The sequence below is a fragment of the Ictalurus furcatus genome, chromosome 5, assembly GCF_023375685.1.
Source record: "Ictalurus furcatus strain D&B chromosome 5, Billie_1.0, whole genome shotgun sequence".
Lineage (NCBI taxonomy): Eukaryota > Metazoa > Chordata > Actinopteri > Siluriformes > Ictaluridae > Ictalurus > Ictalurus furcatus.
This window is the reverse complement of record NC_071259.1, coordinates 4,516,358-4,530,019: the sequence shown is the minus strand read 5'-3', so window position 1 is coordinate 4,530,019 and position 13,662 is coordinate 4,516,358. Positions and strand designations below refer to the sequence as shown.

At 40.5% G+C, this 13,662-nt stretch overlaps 1 protein-coding gene across 1 annotated transcript; it reads left to right on the top strand.

The window, feature by feature from the left end:
* Positions 1-356: 356 nt before the first annotated feature.
* On the top strand, positions 357-12,677 carry lgi3 (leucine-rich repeat LGI family, member 3). Its single transcript, XM_053624316.1, has 9 exons — positions 357-553; positions 3,821-3,892; positions 4,615-4,686; positions 6,696-6,767; positions 6,911-6,982; positions 7,738-7,907; positions 8,199-8,363; positions 9,378-9,468; positions 11,867-12,677. Exons 1-9 carry the CDS (start codon positions 426-428, stop codon positions 12,594-12,596), a joined length of 1,572 nt encoding a protein of 523 aa, XP_053480291.1. The 5' UTR covers positions 357-425; the 3' UTR covers positions 12,597-12,677.
* The last annotated feature ends 985 nt before the right edge of the window (positions 12,678-13,662 follow it).

The following is a 13,662-nucleotide window of genomic DNA, read 5'->3' as shown; positions in this document are numbered from 1 at the left end:
CTGCAGTCCCTGCTAACGCAGCTGCACCACTGTGAGGAAGAGCAGCGAGATCCCGCGGTGCTGCAGAGTATGCACTCCCTACATATACACCCCCCCCGCCTCCCTCTCTAGCTGTATCTCAGTGAGTGCATGTCATTTGCTTACGCCATCACTCTTTCCTTCTTCCTCTCTCTCTTTCTCACTGACAGGCTCTGCCTCACTCCATCTCTCTTTCTTTCCTCTCCTCCTCATCTCTCTCCTACTTTCTTGATTCCTTCTCTCTTTTCCTGCACTTAATCGAAAAAGCTCTAACTCTAGCAATAGAAGCTCAGGACCAGGACCAGAAGAAGATGTCCAAATCAGAGTGCAAGAGTGCATCGAGGCGGCTGAGATGGATCAAATCAACTGCTGCCTCTTTCTTTCTTCTTCTGGTGTATACACAGGGAATGGCCGAAGGGCGCCGAGTCACCAAAGTCCCTCGCTGTCCAGCCACCTGCTCCTGCACCAAAGACAGCGCCTTCTGCGTAGACACTAAAGCCATCCCCAAGAGCTTCCCGCCTGGCATCATTTCACTGTGAGTAATTCACACGCCTGGTGTTCAGTGTACACGAGGACTGAAGTTGGCTGAGAGTTTTAGTGGACTTTCTCCCATTATCGTCTTTAATACCTGTCTGTTTGGGTAGTTTTGCTGAGGATTCCCTTCTTAATGCAGAACCATGTCTGCAAAGTGATGTCAGCAGCTTTAATAAACAAACACCATTCCAAATTGTGTTTAAAAGTCATATTTATATAACCAAGATAACGTTATTTTCTAATGCTTTTTATAACATGCTACACAATTCTTGAATCTGATTGGTCAGAAGGGGTTGGTTCAGTTTCTGGCTGCAAGGTTTATTTTAATGAGCTTGTGCTATGGTTTCCATAGTAACAACTTATACAGGAACTTGTATGGTGGATGCTCCACATGATCTACATTTAATAATAAATGGATTCCAAACGTGTTCTTTAACAACAACAACAACAAAAACAACAACAAAAGTAGAATCACTGATGTGGTGAAGTTTACTGCAAGGAGGCATTTATTATGGAAGGAGTCTCCAGTGTTAGTGTTTTGTTTTCCACCATGGGAAAGTCTTCAGGGCCGAAGGCTTCACATTTCGTGGTTTATCAGTCACTTAACAAGCAGCGTTTTTTTTTTTTTTAAACTTTAAACCAGAGGGAAAAAAGAACGACTTTTTTTATGTGAAGTGATAACAGGAACTTGCTTGTTTCATTAGCATTAAGCATACAGTAAATATATCTGGATACAAAGATAATGTATCATGTTATCATGCTTACTAGGAGTAAAAAAAACAAAACCCAAACATATAGTCTGGAAAATTCAGAAATTGGAATTGTAATCTCATATGTTATTTTTGACTATCCACCATTGCACATTGTTGCCTTACAGCAACAATTCAATTCAATTCCATTTTATTTGTATAGTGCTTTTAACAATGGACATTATCACAAAGCAGCTTTAGGGAAATATATCAATTCAGGATATACATTTGAATTTATAAGTTTATCCCTTATGAGCTAGGCAGAGGCGATGGTGGCAAGGAAAAATTCCTTAAGATGGCATGAGGAAGAAACCTTGAGGGGAACCAGTCTCAAAAGGCAACCCATCCTCACCTGGGTGACAACGAATAGTGCAATTATAAATAATTGGTGGCTGTGGATCAGGTGGTAGAGCGAGTTGTCCGCTAATCGTAGGGATGACGGTTCGATTCCCGGCCCACGTGACTCCACATACCGAAGTGTCCTTGGGCAAGACACTGAACCCCAAGTTGCTCCCAATGGCAAGTTAGCGCCTTGCATGTTAGCTCTGCTAACATTGGTGTGTGAGTGTGTGTGTGAATGGGTGAATGAGAACCAGTGTAAAGTGCTTTGGATAAAAGTGCTATATAAGTGCACCATTTACCATTTACCAAATAATTCCCTTCTATAACCGTGTACTACATGGCCAAAAAGTTCAAGTGTGTAACCAGGAAATTCATAATCAGGTGACTTAAGTGCAAAACTGTTCGTGGCAATTGCAGTCCTAAAGCCATCATTTCATATCAGTTGCAGTTCAAAGCCGTCTTCATGGTTTGTAAGTGGTACCATCCTCAGTAATCTCGTTGATCTGTTTGGGACCATCTTCAGCAACAGTGAGCGATTTGCAGGTGATGAGAACTTAACCAACTGTAAATGTAATAATTCATGCAGCAAATACAAAATTGTAATTGTCTGCAAACCGTTATTTGGGTCGACGAGGTAACAGTAACTCCACTTCATCACACCACCCTTTAGTTGATTATTTTCCCATAACAGCACATCATGTACTGTCTTATTCCTTACTTAAATGTTACAACTGTATTTCTATAAATGTGAAAGCGATGGTGTGGACCAGTGACCTAACATTGCGAAGTAATGAACAGAGTTAAATAGCAGCTGTCACAGAGATGCAGAGTTCTGAGAAAATCCATTCAGGAGAATGAAGAAAGGCTATTGTAGTGTTGTTCGCAGCAATAGGACATATTAACCTCACGACCCACGCACTTTATCGCTGAACGCAGACGATGTGTTTTAATGTTGGTGCAATATGACACTGTAATGCACCTTGTTTGAGAACACACAAGCCACAATGTGTTGCTGAAATATCTACTGTACGAGACAACGCACGGAGGGTTTAATACGTTAGTACCGTTTTCTTCTTCATATCTGTTCAGTGACCACAGAAACGTCTAAACTACCACCAGTTTCCTGTCTCGAATCCACCTCACGTTAACTCATCCGCCTCACGTTATTTTAGACCTGTGTACCTCTATTATGTATCAAATACCATATGTGTGTGAAACATAAACAACATTCAGATCAGCAGAAGAATTTGGTAGTGTGATATTAATAAAAATATATATATAGTTCAGGTGCTCTGGTTTTTTATCTTCTTCACATACTCAAGACTCGGAGATGTACGTCATGAGAGTGCATGTCCTACTTTTGAGAGATTAAATCCTTCCTCAAAGCAACCTAGGATCCGTCTGTTTGCATAATTACTTCAGAGGGCGGAAGTCGTGCAACGGCTAAATATATAGATCACTTTATAGGGCACGGATTGAGTGTAATTTCTTAGTGGAGGACATTTAAATCTGCTCCAGTTGCACATTCCTGGTGTCTTATCGTGGTGTATTATTTTTGTATAGAAAGACATGGCAAGATAAAATCAGCGCAATGATCTGATTTCAGAAGGAATGCCCATCCTGAGTCTTCGGGGAAAGAAAGAAAACAGGGTCATGAGTTCCCTGGCTTAGGGCCATGGTGGCTTAGTGGTTAGCATGTTTGCCTCACACCTCCAGGTTTGGGGGTTCGATTCGCCTCTGTCCTGTGTACACGGAGTTTACATGTTCTCCTGTGCTTTGGGGGTTTCCTCCTGGTACTCTAGTTTCCTCCCCCAGTCCAAAGACATGCATTATAGGCTGATTTGCATCTTTAAACTGTCCGTAGTGTGTGTGATTGTGCCCTGCGATGAGTTAGCACCCCATCCCAGGTGTCTTCCACCTTGTGACCCGAGTCCCCCCGGTATAGATTCCTGTCTTCCTGCGACCCTGTCTAGGATAAGCGGTACACAAAATGGATGGATGGATCGAAAAAGTGTATATTGTGGTAAAATCAGGAAAGGCTTGTGGTGTTTTTAGCGTTCAATTACAGAGTTTTCAGAGAAATTCTTCCACTTGGCATGCGTTATACTATCTACTGTATATAGTTTATGTAATGTGCTTTATGTAATCTGTTGGGTTTTTTTTTTTTTGCTTTGTAGGACAATGGTGAATGCAGGCTTCACTGAGATCCCTGAAGGAGCGTTCTCTCACCTACACTTGCTGCAGTTCCTGTAAGTACAACCTGTACAGTTTCCGGAAATTTCCCTGCAGCATTTTTGCTGCCGTGAAGGATTCCACCAAAAAACACAACAACAACACTGCGAATAGGAGGAAGTGGGGAATAGGAGGGGGCGGTGTTGGCATGGACTGGAGCACAGTGTGCAGTGCGGTGTGTATCAGTGACAGGGTCAGCGTCACTTCTGCACTCAACACAACCAGCAGCCTCCACTCTACACACTCCTCATACTCAACCAACAATAGCTGGTCTGTTTTGGCCACGAGTGTGTGTGTGTGTGTGTGTGGATTTGTTAAGAGATGGGTCTGTTGAGATCAAGGCGAACAGGATTCAGCAATGTTAAAATGAACGACAGTGAAACAGTTATTAACAGTTATAGCCTACACAGAGTACACAGTTTTACACAGAGCTACTGTATGCACGCCACCACTGGGTTTCACCACCGTACATCGTGTACATGTGTCAAGGCACCACTCTGAACACAACTGAACTGTAGTGAAGTTTCAAATGCTCACTTTTACACCATCACTCCCTCGACCACTCACACACCTTCACGACCCAAGTGCAGACTTGGAGCAGGACTGCAGGGTTTAGGGTGGCATTTGGGACAGGACCGATAAAAGATCTATTTTAATTCCAGCGTCTTCTCTCTCTCTCTCTCTCTCTCTCTCTCTCTCTCTCTCTCTCTGTCTCCCTCTCTCCCCTTCTTTCCTGCAGTTTGCTGAATTCCAACACTTTCACTGTGATTGCTGATGATGCCTTCGCTGGCCTCTCGCACCTGCAGTATCTGTGAGTCTGCACGTCACCGAAATCAAAAGCAATAAAGCTGGGGAAAAGGGGGGGGGGGGAATGATGGAAGGAAGAAAGGACAAAACAAACAAAGAAACAAATAAAGAAGGGAAAAGAAAGAAAGGGAAAGAAAAAAAATGAAGGAAATAGGAAGTAGGGAAGAAAGAAACAAAGAAAAAGAAAGATAGAAGAGCATGACAGACAGACAGATAAAGAATGGAAAAACTACGAAAGAAAGAAAGAAAGAAAGAAAGAAACAAACAAACAAAGAAGGAAGGGAAAAGAAAGAAATAAAGATACAAACATTCAAGCAAAAAAAGAAAGCGAGACATTTGAGCACAAACTGAGAGTCTGTTAGAGAGAGTGTGTTTATGTAGTTGGGGTCGCTCGGAGAGTGTATTATTGATCACGTCTCTGCTCCAGTTTGTCTCAGTGCTGACGTGGACATTTTCCTAATTTCTGCCGCGCAGTTCTGCTCTCTAATCAATAACTGGAGGCTGAAGTGTTTGGCCAGATGTTAGCAAGTGTTTTTGTATGCAAGTGTATTTGTAACGAACGTACAATGGATTTAACTACAGCTGATATCAGCACTGCAAAGACTAGTGTTTTCTCTTTTAGGATTGCAGTCTGATCGACAGTTACCTCAGTACATGTTGTTACTCAGTGACAGTGTATGAATCTGTTTTTTTGCTCCAAATAGTCATATCTGTATCTGTATTAAGAGCTGTACTCTAAAAAAAAAAAAACACACACATACAAATACATTCAAGCATCTAATTCAAGCACACAGATGCGACAGTTGAAGGGTTGGGGGCCATTCAGTCCTTTCTTTCTTTCTTTCTTTCTTTCTTGGTTCTCAAATGTTTTGTAGCCATGAACCTCTTTAACTCTAAAATAAAATACATTTCACAGAATTATTTCAAGAATGTTCATTGAAATAGTCTCTTAGATACTTAGAGCGGGGGTCATGGTGGCTTACTGGTTAGCATGTTTACCTCGTACCTCCGGGTTCGAAGGTTCGAATCTCGCCTCCGCTCCGTGTGCACGGAGTTCTCCCCGTGCCTCGGGGGTTTCCTCTGGGTACTCCGGTTTCCTCCCTCAGTCCAAAGACATGCACTGTAGGCTGATTGGCATTTCCAAATTGTCCGTAATGTGTGTGATTGTGCCCTGCAACGGGTTGGCACCCTGTCCAAGGTGTCCCATGCCTTGTTCCCCGAGTTCCTTATGGTAGGCTCCAGGCTCTCTGCAACCCTGTGTAGGATAAGCAGTATGGAAAATGGATGGACAGATAGAGCTTTCTATTCCTGAACTTTCCACAGACAGATTAGGTTCAAGCCTACATTATTTATAGGCTGACTTGAATTATTAAGGTTCCGGTTAAACCCATTCAATTCAAGGGACCAGTCAGTACTCATTAGTATTAACTTTGATAACGGTGAGTTGTGATTTTCAGACATGTATCTAATTTAAAAAATGTAGGACCTCCTCGCCATGCGTCATGGACCCATATTCTAGTGGTGCTTCCATCTACCTAAGATTCAGGTAACATTTAAGCTCAAATTCATAATGAAAAGCTAGAGAGAGAGAGAGAGAGAGAGAGAATGTGTGTGTGAGAGAGAGAAATGAGAAGACGCTGCAGCAACCTCAGTGTCATTAAGCTAAAAGGTTTTATAGGATAAATGTGACGCATAGATCACAGGGAGTCAATTGCAACGACTCAATCTATTATGCAATCTAAACTGAATTTCATTGTACAGTGTGTCATCAATCCAAGAGAGACAAAATGAGAGCAAAAGACAGCGAGGAAAGACCTGACAGCATGCCATTATATCGATAGTATTTGCCAATTAACTGTCTTCTGAGCTTCACACCCTTAAATCTTTTTAATCCCTGCACTTAGCTTTCTTTCTTTATCTTGTGGTTTGTTGAACTGATAGTCAGTTGAATCCGCATGCTCGAATTCTCTCAGTCTGTTTGTTTAACTCAGTCGTTTTCCTTCTGCCCTGCAGGTTTATTGAGAATAATGACATTCAGTCACTCTCCAAATACACTTTTAGAGGCCTGAAGTCTCTAACGCACCTGTACGTATCATCATACAGCATTATACCACTATAGTAATAGGTTTTTGAATATACAGTGTGTATAAAAAAGAGTGGCAATTTGATGATAATATCATGTTTTCGACTATAGCACAGGTTGTAACTTTGTATTTTTCATCTGACAGGTCTCTGTCTAACAACAACCTGCAGGTCTTACCCAGAGAACTGCTCAAATACCAGGACATCCTCACTGACCTGTGAGTCCACTTTAAACGTCTTACAGAAGACACTGCAAAGCACACATCTGTTAATATACTGTACATGCAGTAGAATCCAGATGTCCTCTTCCACTTCCAATAACACATTTTTACCTCGAAAAAGATGACATCGGGATTCAGTAGTTGAAAAAAAATTCAATTAGGAAGGTTACAATTCACCGAACGCGCCGGTGATGATCATTCATAATACTTATAGGACTGTCTTAACCCAGTCAATATCAGATTATACCATAATATACCAACACATCTTTAAAATATATATATATATATATATATATATTATAGCTAATATAAATAAAAAAAAGAGAGACTGGTGTTTATAGCTACTATAATGTAAGAGATACCAGGAAGTAACTTGTATCATGGGTGTTCCACAACATTAGACGTAACTATAAATGGATAAAAAGTATGAATGTCATTCTTTATTTAATGAAAAACCTGCAATCATTGACAAATTGCTGTGGTATAAGTGGAATAAAACACCTGAGGATGTGCTGGAATAGGAAAGAAATTCATTTTGAGGTAGTAACAGTAACTCAGCTTCATCAGTCTGTTGTTGATTATTTCCCCCACAACAACATGCCTCATTATGTTTCCTTATTTAAATAAGTATTTGGTCTGTATTATTTAAAAAAAAAAAAAGAAATTACTAATAATGAATATATATATATATAAAAAAAGAACAGCTATAGGTTTTAGGAACCGATGTAGAACTTGTGTCCCACTTTCCTCAGAGATCTGAGAGGGAACTCGTTCCGCTGCGACTGTAAGATTAAGTGGCTGGTGGACTGGATGGAGAAATCCAACACCTCCGTCCCGACTATATACTGTGCCAGTCCCTTTGAGTTCCAGGGCCGACGCATCCAGGACTTAACACCACGAGACTTCAACTGCATTAGTGCAGGTAAGGAAGGAGCGCTTTGGCATTCTGGGATCTCCTCAGCTGACAGATGCAAACTCATCCAGGAAAATACATCAGTTATGGAATGGTGTGCTGTACCATTTTAGTTGTCGTTTTTCCTCAGCGGTTGTATATTTCATTTAATTTGTCCAAACTTCTATGCACTGCTCCTGATTCGAGGTTCACAGCTTAACAGTTTAAATCGAATTCAAGTCCAGGCTGTAACACGTGTCACAAAAAGTGGAAAAATTCAATGTGAAGTGAATACTTATGCGTCTTAAAATCTATCCTCAGATTTCGCTTTGTACGAGACCTACCCATTCCAGACCCTCTCTGTGGAGTCGTATGACTTTAACGATGACTTGTATGTGGTGTTCGCTCAGCCCAACATGGGAATATGTACTGTTTACATCTGGGATCATGTGGACATGCTTTTCAGGACCCATTACAACATCACATGTAAGTCTGCCCTTTATTATCACGTTTTCCAAGATTACCGACTGGTGATTGATTGAAAAATAAAATGTCTCAAGTAATGCTTACAACATACATGCTGAATGAGCTTCCGAAGAAGATGTTAAAGTATTACAGGTTTGGTTGAAACAATTCTTTGGACTTTCGCAGAACGGTTTCAGTGAATCAAATACTGTCAGGAGCTGAAGCATAAAAATTCCCTGCCCTCCTGATCTCTCTCCACGGTACAGTGTGACTAAAAGCATCCGCTCTATCCTTACTCCACTCGAGCTGCTTTTAAAGTAATGGGCCTTGCCGAGAGAGGTTGGTGAGGTGAAGGAGAAGAGAGTTGGAAAGGCTGTGAGTGGGAAAGGAAAGGAGATATCTAAGGAATACGACATGACAGGGTGTGCTGTTATAGGAAAATGATCAACGACAGGATGCTATGGTGCCGTTACTACCCTAAAGTAGATGATATTCCTCTGAATATTCCATCGATTACCATTTTTATTTATTAAATTATGACAGCATGTTTTTTTTTTTTTTTTTAATCCATTTATAGTTAGATTTAATGTTGTGGAGCATCTACAGAACATCTTTCTATCTTTATTCTATCTATGTTTTATCACTTAATATGTTTTTGCAGCTATAAACCCTTTTATAACCCTTTTTCTCTCGTTTGAAGGTAGTATGACAAAAAAAAAAACGCAGCTTTGTCATGTTATAGAGGCTTAGATTATGTTCAGGTTCCGTCATACAAGTCCCCGTGAATGAGCTGTTACTATAGAAACAGTAATGTGTTAGAATAAGTGTACCTTCTGACCAATCAGATTTGAGAATTCAACAAACTTGCGGTGTACAACAAAAATGGTCAGATATATGAAGACCGATTTTATCATTCAGGTGTTCCTAAGGACAGGCAATATTCTACAATGTTTAAAAAACATTGTGTTTTTTTTTGTGTGTGTGTGTTTCGGTACCATGTGAGTCTAAATGTGTAGTGTTTGTAATGTTTTCCAGCTCGATCTGCAGTGTACTGCAAGCCTGTGGTGATCAACAACACACTCTACATGGTGGTAGCCCAACTCTTTGGTGGATCCCATATCTATAAGTAAGAGACTCAGAGTTAAAATATAATTATGAGCATATTTGGGGACTGGGATGATATTACCAACAGGCTGATCAATACATAGAGCCAGAATTATGTAAAAAATTTTACATAATTAACACAGGTGTGGTTTTTCCTGATTGGCAGAATAATTTATGAGTTAGGACATTTAGAACTGCGTTATGATTTATTTTAAATTTGCTTAAAGGATCGTTCTGGGATACTGATTTTTCCATACTCAGCAGAAAAAAACCCCCACAAGTAAGGATTTAATCAGTCAGAGACAGGTCAACAAGCATTTCCACCATTTTAGGTTTAAAGAGAGTATGAGAGGGTGTAATATTGTAATATTATGAGCTGTGCAGTCGGGAACTGCTTGCAGGCAGTGGCAGCTGCAAAAACTCAGCTTGATGGATTTTCAGGTTTACGTAGTAATACACAATAAACAATAAAACAAAACCTAGTAGTGCATTTTCAGTATAATCCTTTTACAAATCGGTTGTCTAATGTCCACGCTATTTATAAAGTGGTAGATTTGACACTTCATTTGCCCTATTTTTTTTTTTTTAGCTCCAGATGTTCATCCGTTTGTCTCTTTCGCTTGAAAACCAAAAGTGCTGTATTTTTTGGCAAGACGAAAAATTTCTGGTGGCATCCCAATGAATATAATGTCGTTCATTGATGTTAAATAAATTCTTGTCTAATGTGAGCTACAGTCAAGTCAAAATAAGTCATTTCATATTATACCACAGCGCTGTTCAATACTCGATTCTGATTGGTTGACGGACGTTCTAAGGTGTGCAATTTTTTTTTCAGTGAATGCACAGCTAAAGTAGTTCCAAGCAGGTCTTGAGCGCATTACAGTTCTGTATCACTTCGCCAAGTTAACGGAACTAACAGAAAAGTTAGCCTACTGTCCACCACAGCACACACATTTGACCACAAACAAAATGACAGACAATTGAGATTTTCCAGAAATAAATGAAAGAATTATTTGAAAGGTGGTAATGCGGCCACGACGCGAAGCCAAGGCTTGAGCTATTGATATGCGGTTATTGGAGTGAGAGAGAGAGAGACAGAGCGAGAGGGCAAGAAAAAAGATAGATAAAAAGATTAAAAAGTAGGCTTATCAGTATTTATTTATTTGTTCTATTGTATTATTATCAGCATGAAATGCAAAAAAAACTGTGAACTCTCTCTCTCTCTCTCTCTCTCTCTTCTACAATAACTCAAGCCTCCATATAGTTCTAAAATGATGTTTTGGAATTAACGATGGAGGCTTAAGATGCGTAATAAATTAGTTCCACACACGAGCATTTTAAGGACAAAAACCTGACAAATGTCTTGAAATAAAACGTCTGAACAAAGTCTTGAGGTGTGGTAACTGTGGTACAAGCACAATAATTGCTTGCATTTCCAAATTGTATTGAAAATTGAATAAAAAAGCTGATTTTTTTTTAAAATATAAAATAATGCATAATAAATAATAATAAATTATTTATTTTTTAAAAATAATTTAACATCCCGTCGTCAGTTATTCATTACTTAAAGAACTCATTAATGAAAATCATTCTCTTTGACAGAAAGCAAGGGAGCCTGAGTCCAGTTAAGAGCGTGCGAGATTGGGGAAAGGGAGCTTCCAGGGAGTGTCATTTAATATCATCTCCTGTTTTTATTGAGGATAAAAGACTGCTCATTTGCCATATTTTTGAGTGATAACTTGTAAGCGAGCTTCTAGATGGTTGCAAGTATGGTAATATAATATAGTCTGGGGGCGGCTGTGGATCAGGTAGTAGAGCGGGTTGTCCACTAATCGTAGGGTTGGCGGTTCGATTCCCGGCCCACGTGACTCTACATACCGAAGTATCCTTGGGCAAGACACTGAACCCCAAGTTGCTCCCGATGGCAAGTTAGCGCCTTGCATGGCAGCTCTGCTACCATTGGTGTGTGAGTGTGTGTGTGAATGGATGAATGAGAACCAGTGTAAAGCGCTTTGGATAAAAGCGCTATATAAGTGCGCCATTTAATATAATATAATATAATATAATATAATTGGAGTAAACGTCATTGGATATTGTGGCAGCGTAATATCGTGTAGAGACGATGAAACATATCGCACAAGCCTACAGTAGAAACATAAAACACAATGAGAATACCATTTTCTCTGATTTAGCCAGATATATAGAGAGGGAAATCTTGTCCAATATTTGCAAGGAAAGCTTAAAAATACTAGTATAGCTTAATGTTAAGTGGAAAAAATATCCAGTTTTTCATTATTATAGTAGATTGCTATGCTTGTATAAGACCATTCCCTTCATTTGAGAATTACTTTGAATTATGGCATAGTTCTATTCTTTTTAATAACAAATGCAGAGCAACATTATTTCTGTCTTTTACACAGGTGGGAAGAAGGGCCTTTGCAGTTTGTCAAAATCCAGGACATCGATGCCAGCCGTGTACGCAAACCCAACTTCATCGAGATGTTTCAGGTTGAAGGAGATTGGTACTTTGCGGTAGTGGACAGCTCCAAGGCAGGTTCCACTAGCATCTACCGCTGGAACAGCAACGGCTTCTACTCGCACCAGTCTCTTCACCCATGGCACCGTGACACACACATCCACTTCCTGGAGGTGGACGGTAAGGCCCGGCTAATCTTGTCGAGCTCCTCGCAGCCTCCAATGGTGTACCAGTGGAACCGTGGGACACGGCAGTTCGTCGTCCACTCTCAGATCCCACATGCAGGTGATGTACACATGGTCAAGCACTTCTGGGCCCATCAAGCACTCTACCTCTGCCTGACGCGGTTCATTGGCGACTCGAGGCTCGTGCGCTGGGAAAGCCAGCGCTTTGTGGAGATCCAGACGCTGCCTTCACGTGGCTCAATGGCGCTACAACCGTTTAACGTAGGAGTGAGGCACTACCTGATTCTGGGCAGCGATTACTCCTTCTCACGGATCTACCTGTGGGACGAGCTCACACAGTGCTTCCGGCCTTTCCAGGAACTCAACGTTTTGGCACCTCGTGGCTTTAGCCTCGTCTCCATTGACAACAAAGACATCTTGCTCGTTGCCAGCTTTAAAGGAAAGACTGTGGCATATCAGCATCTACTGGTGGACCTCAGTGCCAAGTAAACTCCAGACTAAAGCTGATTTCATCTCAAGGAGTATAGGTTTTGTTAATGGAAGATCAATATGTTGCCTGGCTTTTGTTGCAAATCCTGTTTATATGCAATACACACTTTATGTCTTTTGGACAGGTCTTTAATTTCATCAATTTGTAGTCTTGTAAAATAGCATAAATTAGCATGCCGACTTGCCCTTCAAGAATGGAACTGGACACTGTTCATTAAATCTGTTCTGGATATAAGCTTATACATACGCAGTAGATATGAAGGTAAGTGTATACTGACCTCAAAATAAAGCAAGATCTACACTCACTGTTAATTTTATTAGGGGCATTTGCCAAACAGCCAATCATGTGGCAGCTGTGCAGATACACGTCAAGAGCGTCAGGTAATGTTCACATCAAACATCAGAATAAAGAGAAAATGGGATCTCTGCAGCTTAGACCTTGGCATGGTTTGAGTATTTCAGAAACATCTGATCTAATGGGATTTTCACGCACAACAGTCTATACATGGTGCTGGTGTGCAAAGCATCTAGGTGAAAACGCCTTGTTGATGAGAAGCTCAGGGGAGACGGGTTCGAGCTGACGGGAAGGATACAATAACTCATATAACCAATCTTTACAAACATGGTGAGCAGAAAAGTAACTCAGAATTCACAACACCTCGAGCCCTGATGTAGATGAGCTACGAGATCATGTCTCGATCATGCCAGCCACATGATTGGCTGACTGGATAATTGCATGAATGATTAGGTGTACAGGTGTTCTTATTAAACTAGACAGTGAGACAGTCTCGATATATGAAGCCTTCTTTTCAGCATGAAAAAATGAAACTTTATTTTTTGCCATCAATCATCTGCCATCATTAATAATTTAACGGTCCTGTCCAGAAACTACAGGTTACAAATGACCAAGACAAAGTACTACTATTTATAAAAATCCGGATTTAAAGATACCACACAGTGTGTTTGTGAGTACATACTGTTACCCAGGTTAAAATTTAAGATCTCATAGCCTCATCGATGGTTATGTACAAAATCAGTTTGTGATATAAAAGGTGTTGATTTTCAT

Coding starts and splice junctions, on each gene's coding strand:
- lgi3 (XM_053624316.1), top strand. CDS start 426: ATGGCCGAAGGGCGCCGAGTCACCAAAGTCCCTCGCTGTCCAGCCACC. Junction 6,768..6,910: donor CTGAAGTCTCTAACGCACCT/GTACGTATCATC, acceptor TTCATCTGACAG/GTCTCTGTCTAACAACAACC. Junction 8,364..9,377: donor GACCCATTACAACATCACAT/GTAAGTCTGCCC, acceptor AATGTTTTCCAG/CTCGATCTGCAGTGTACTGC.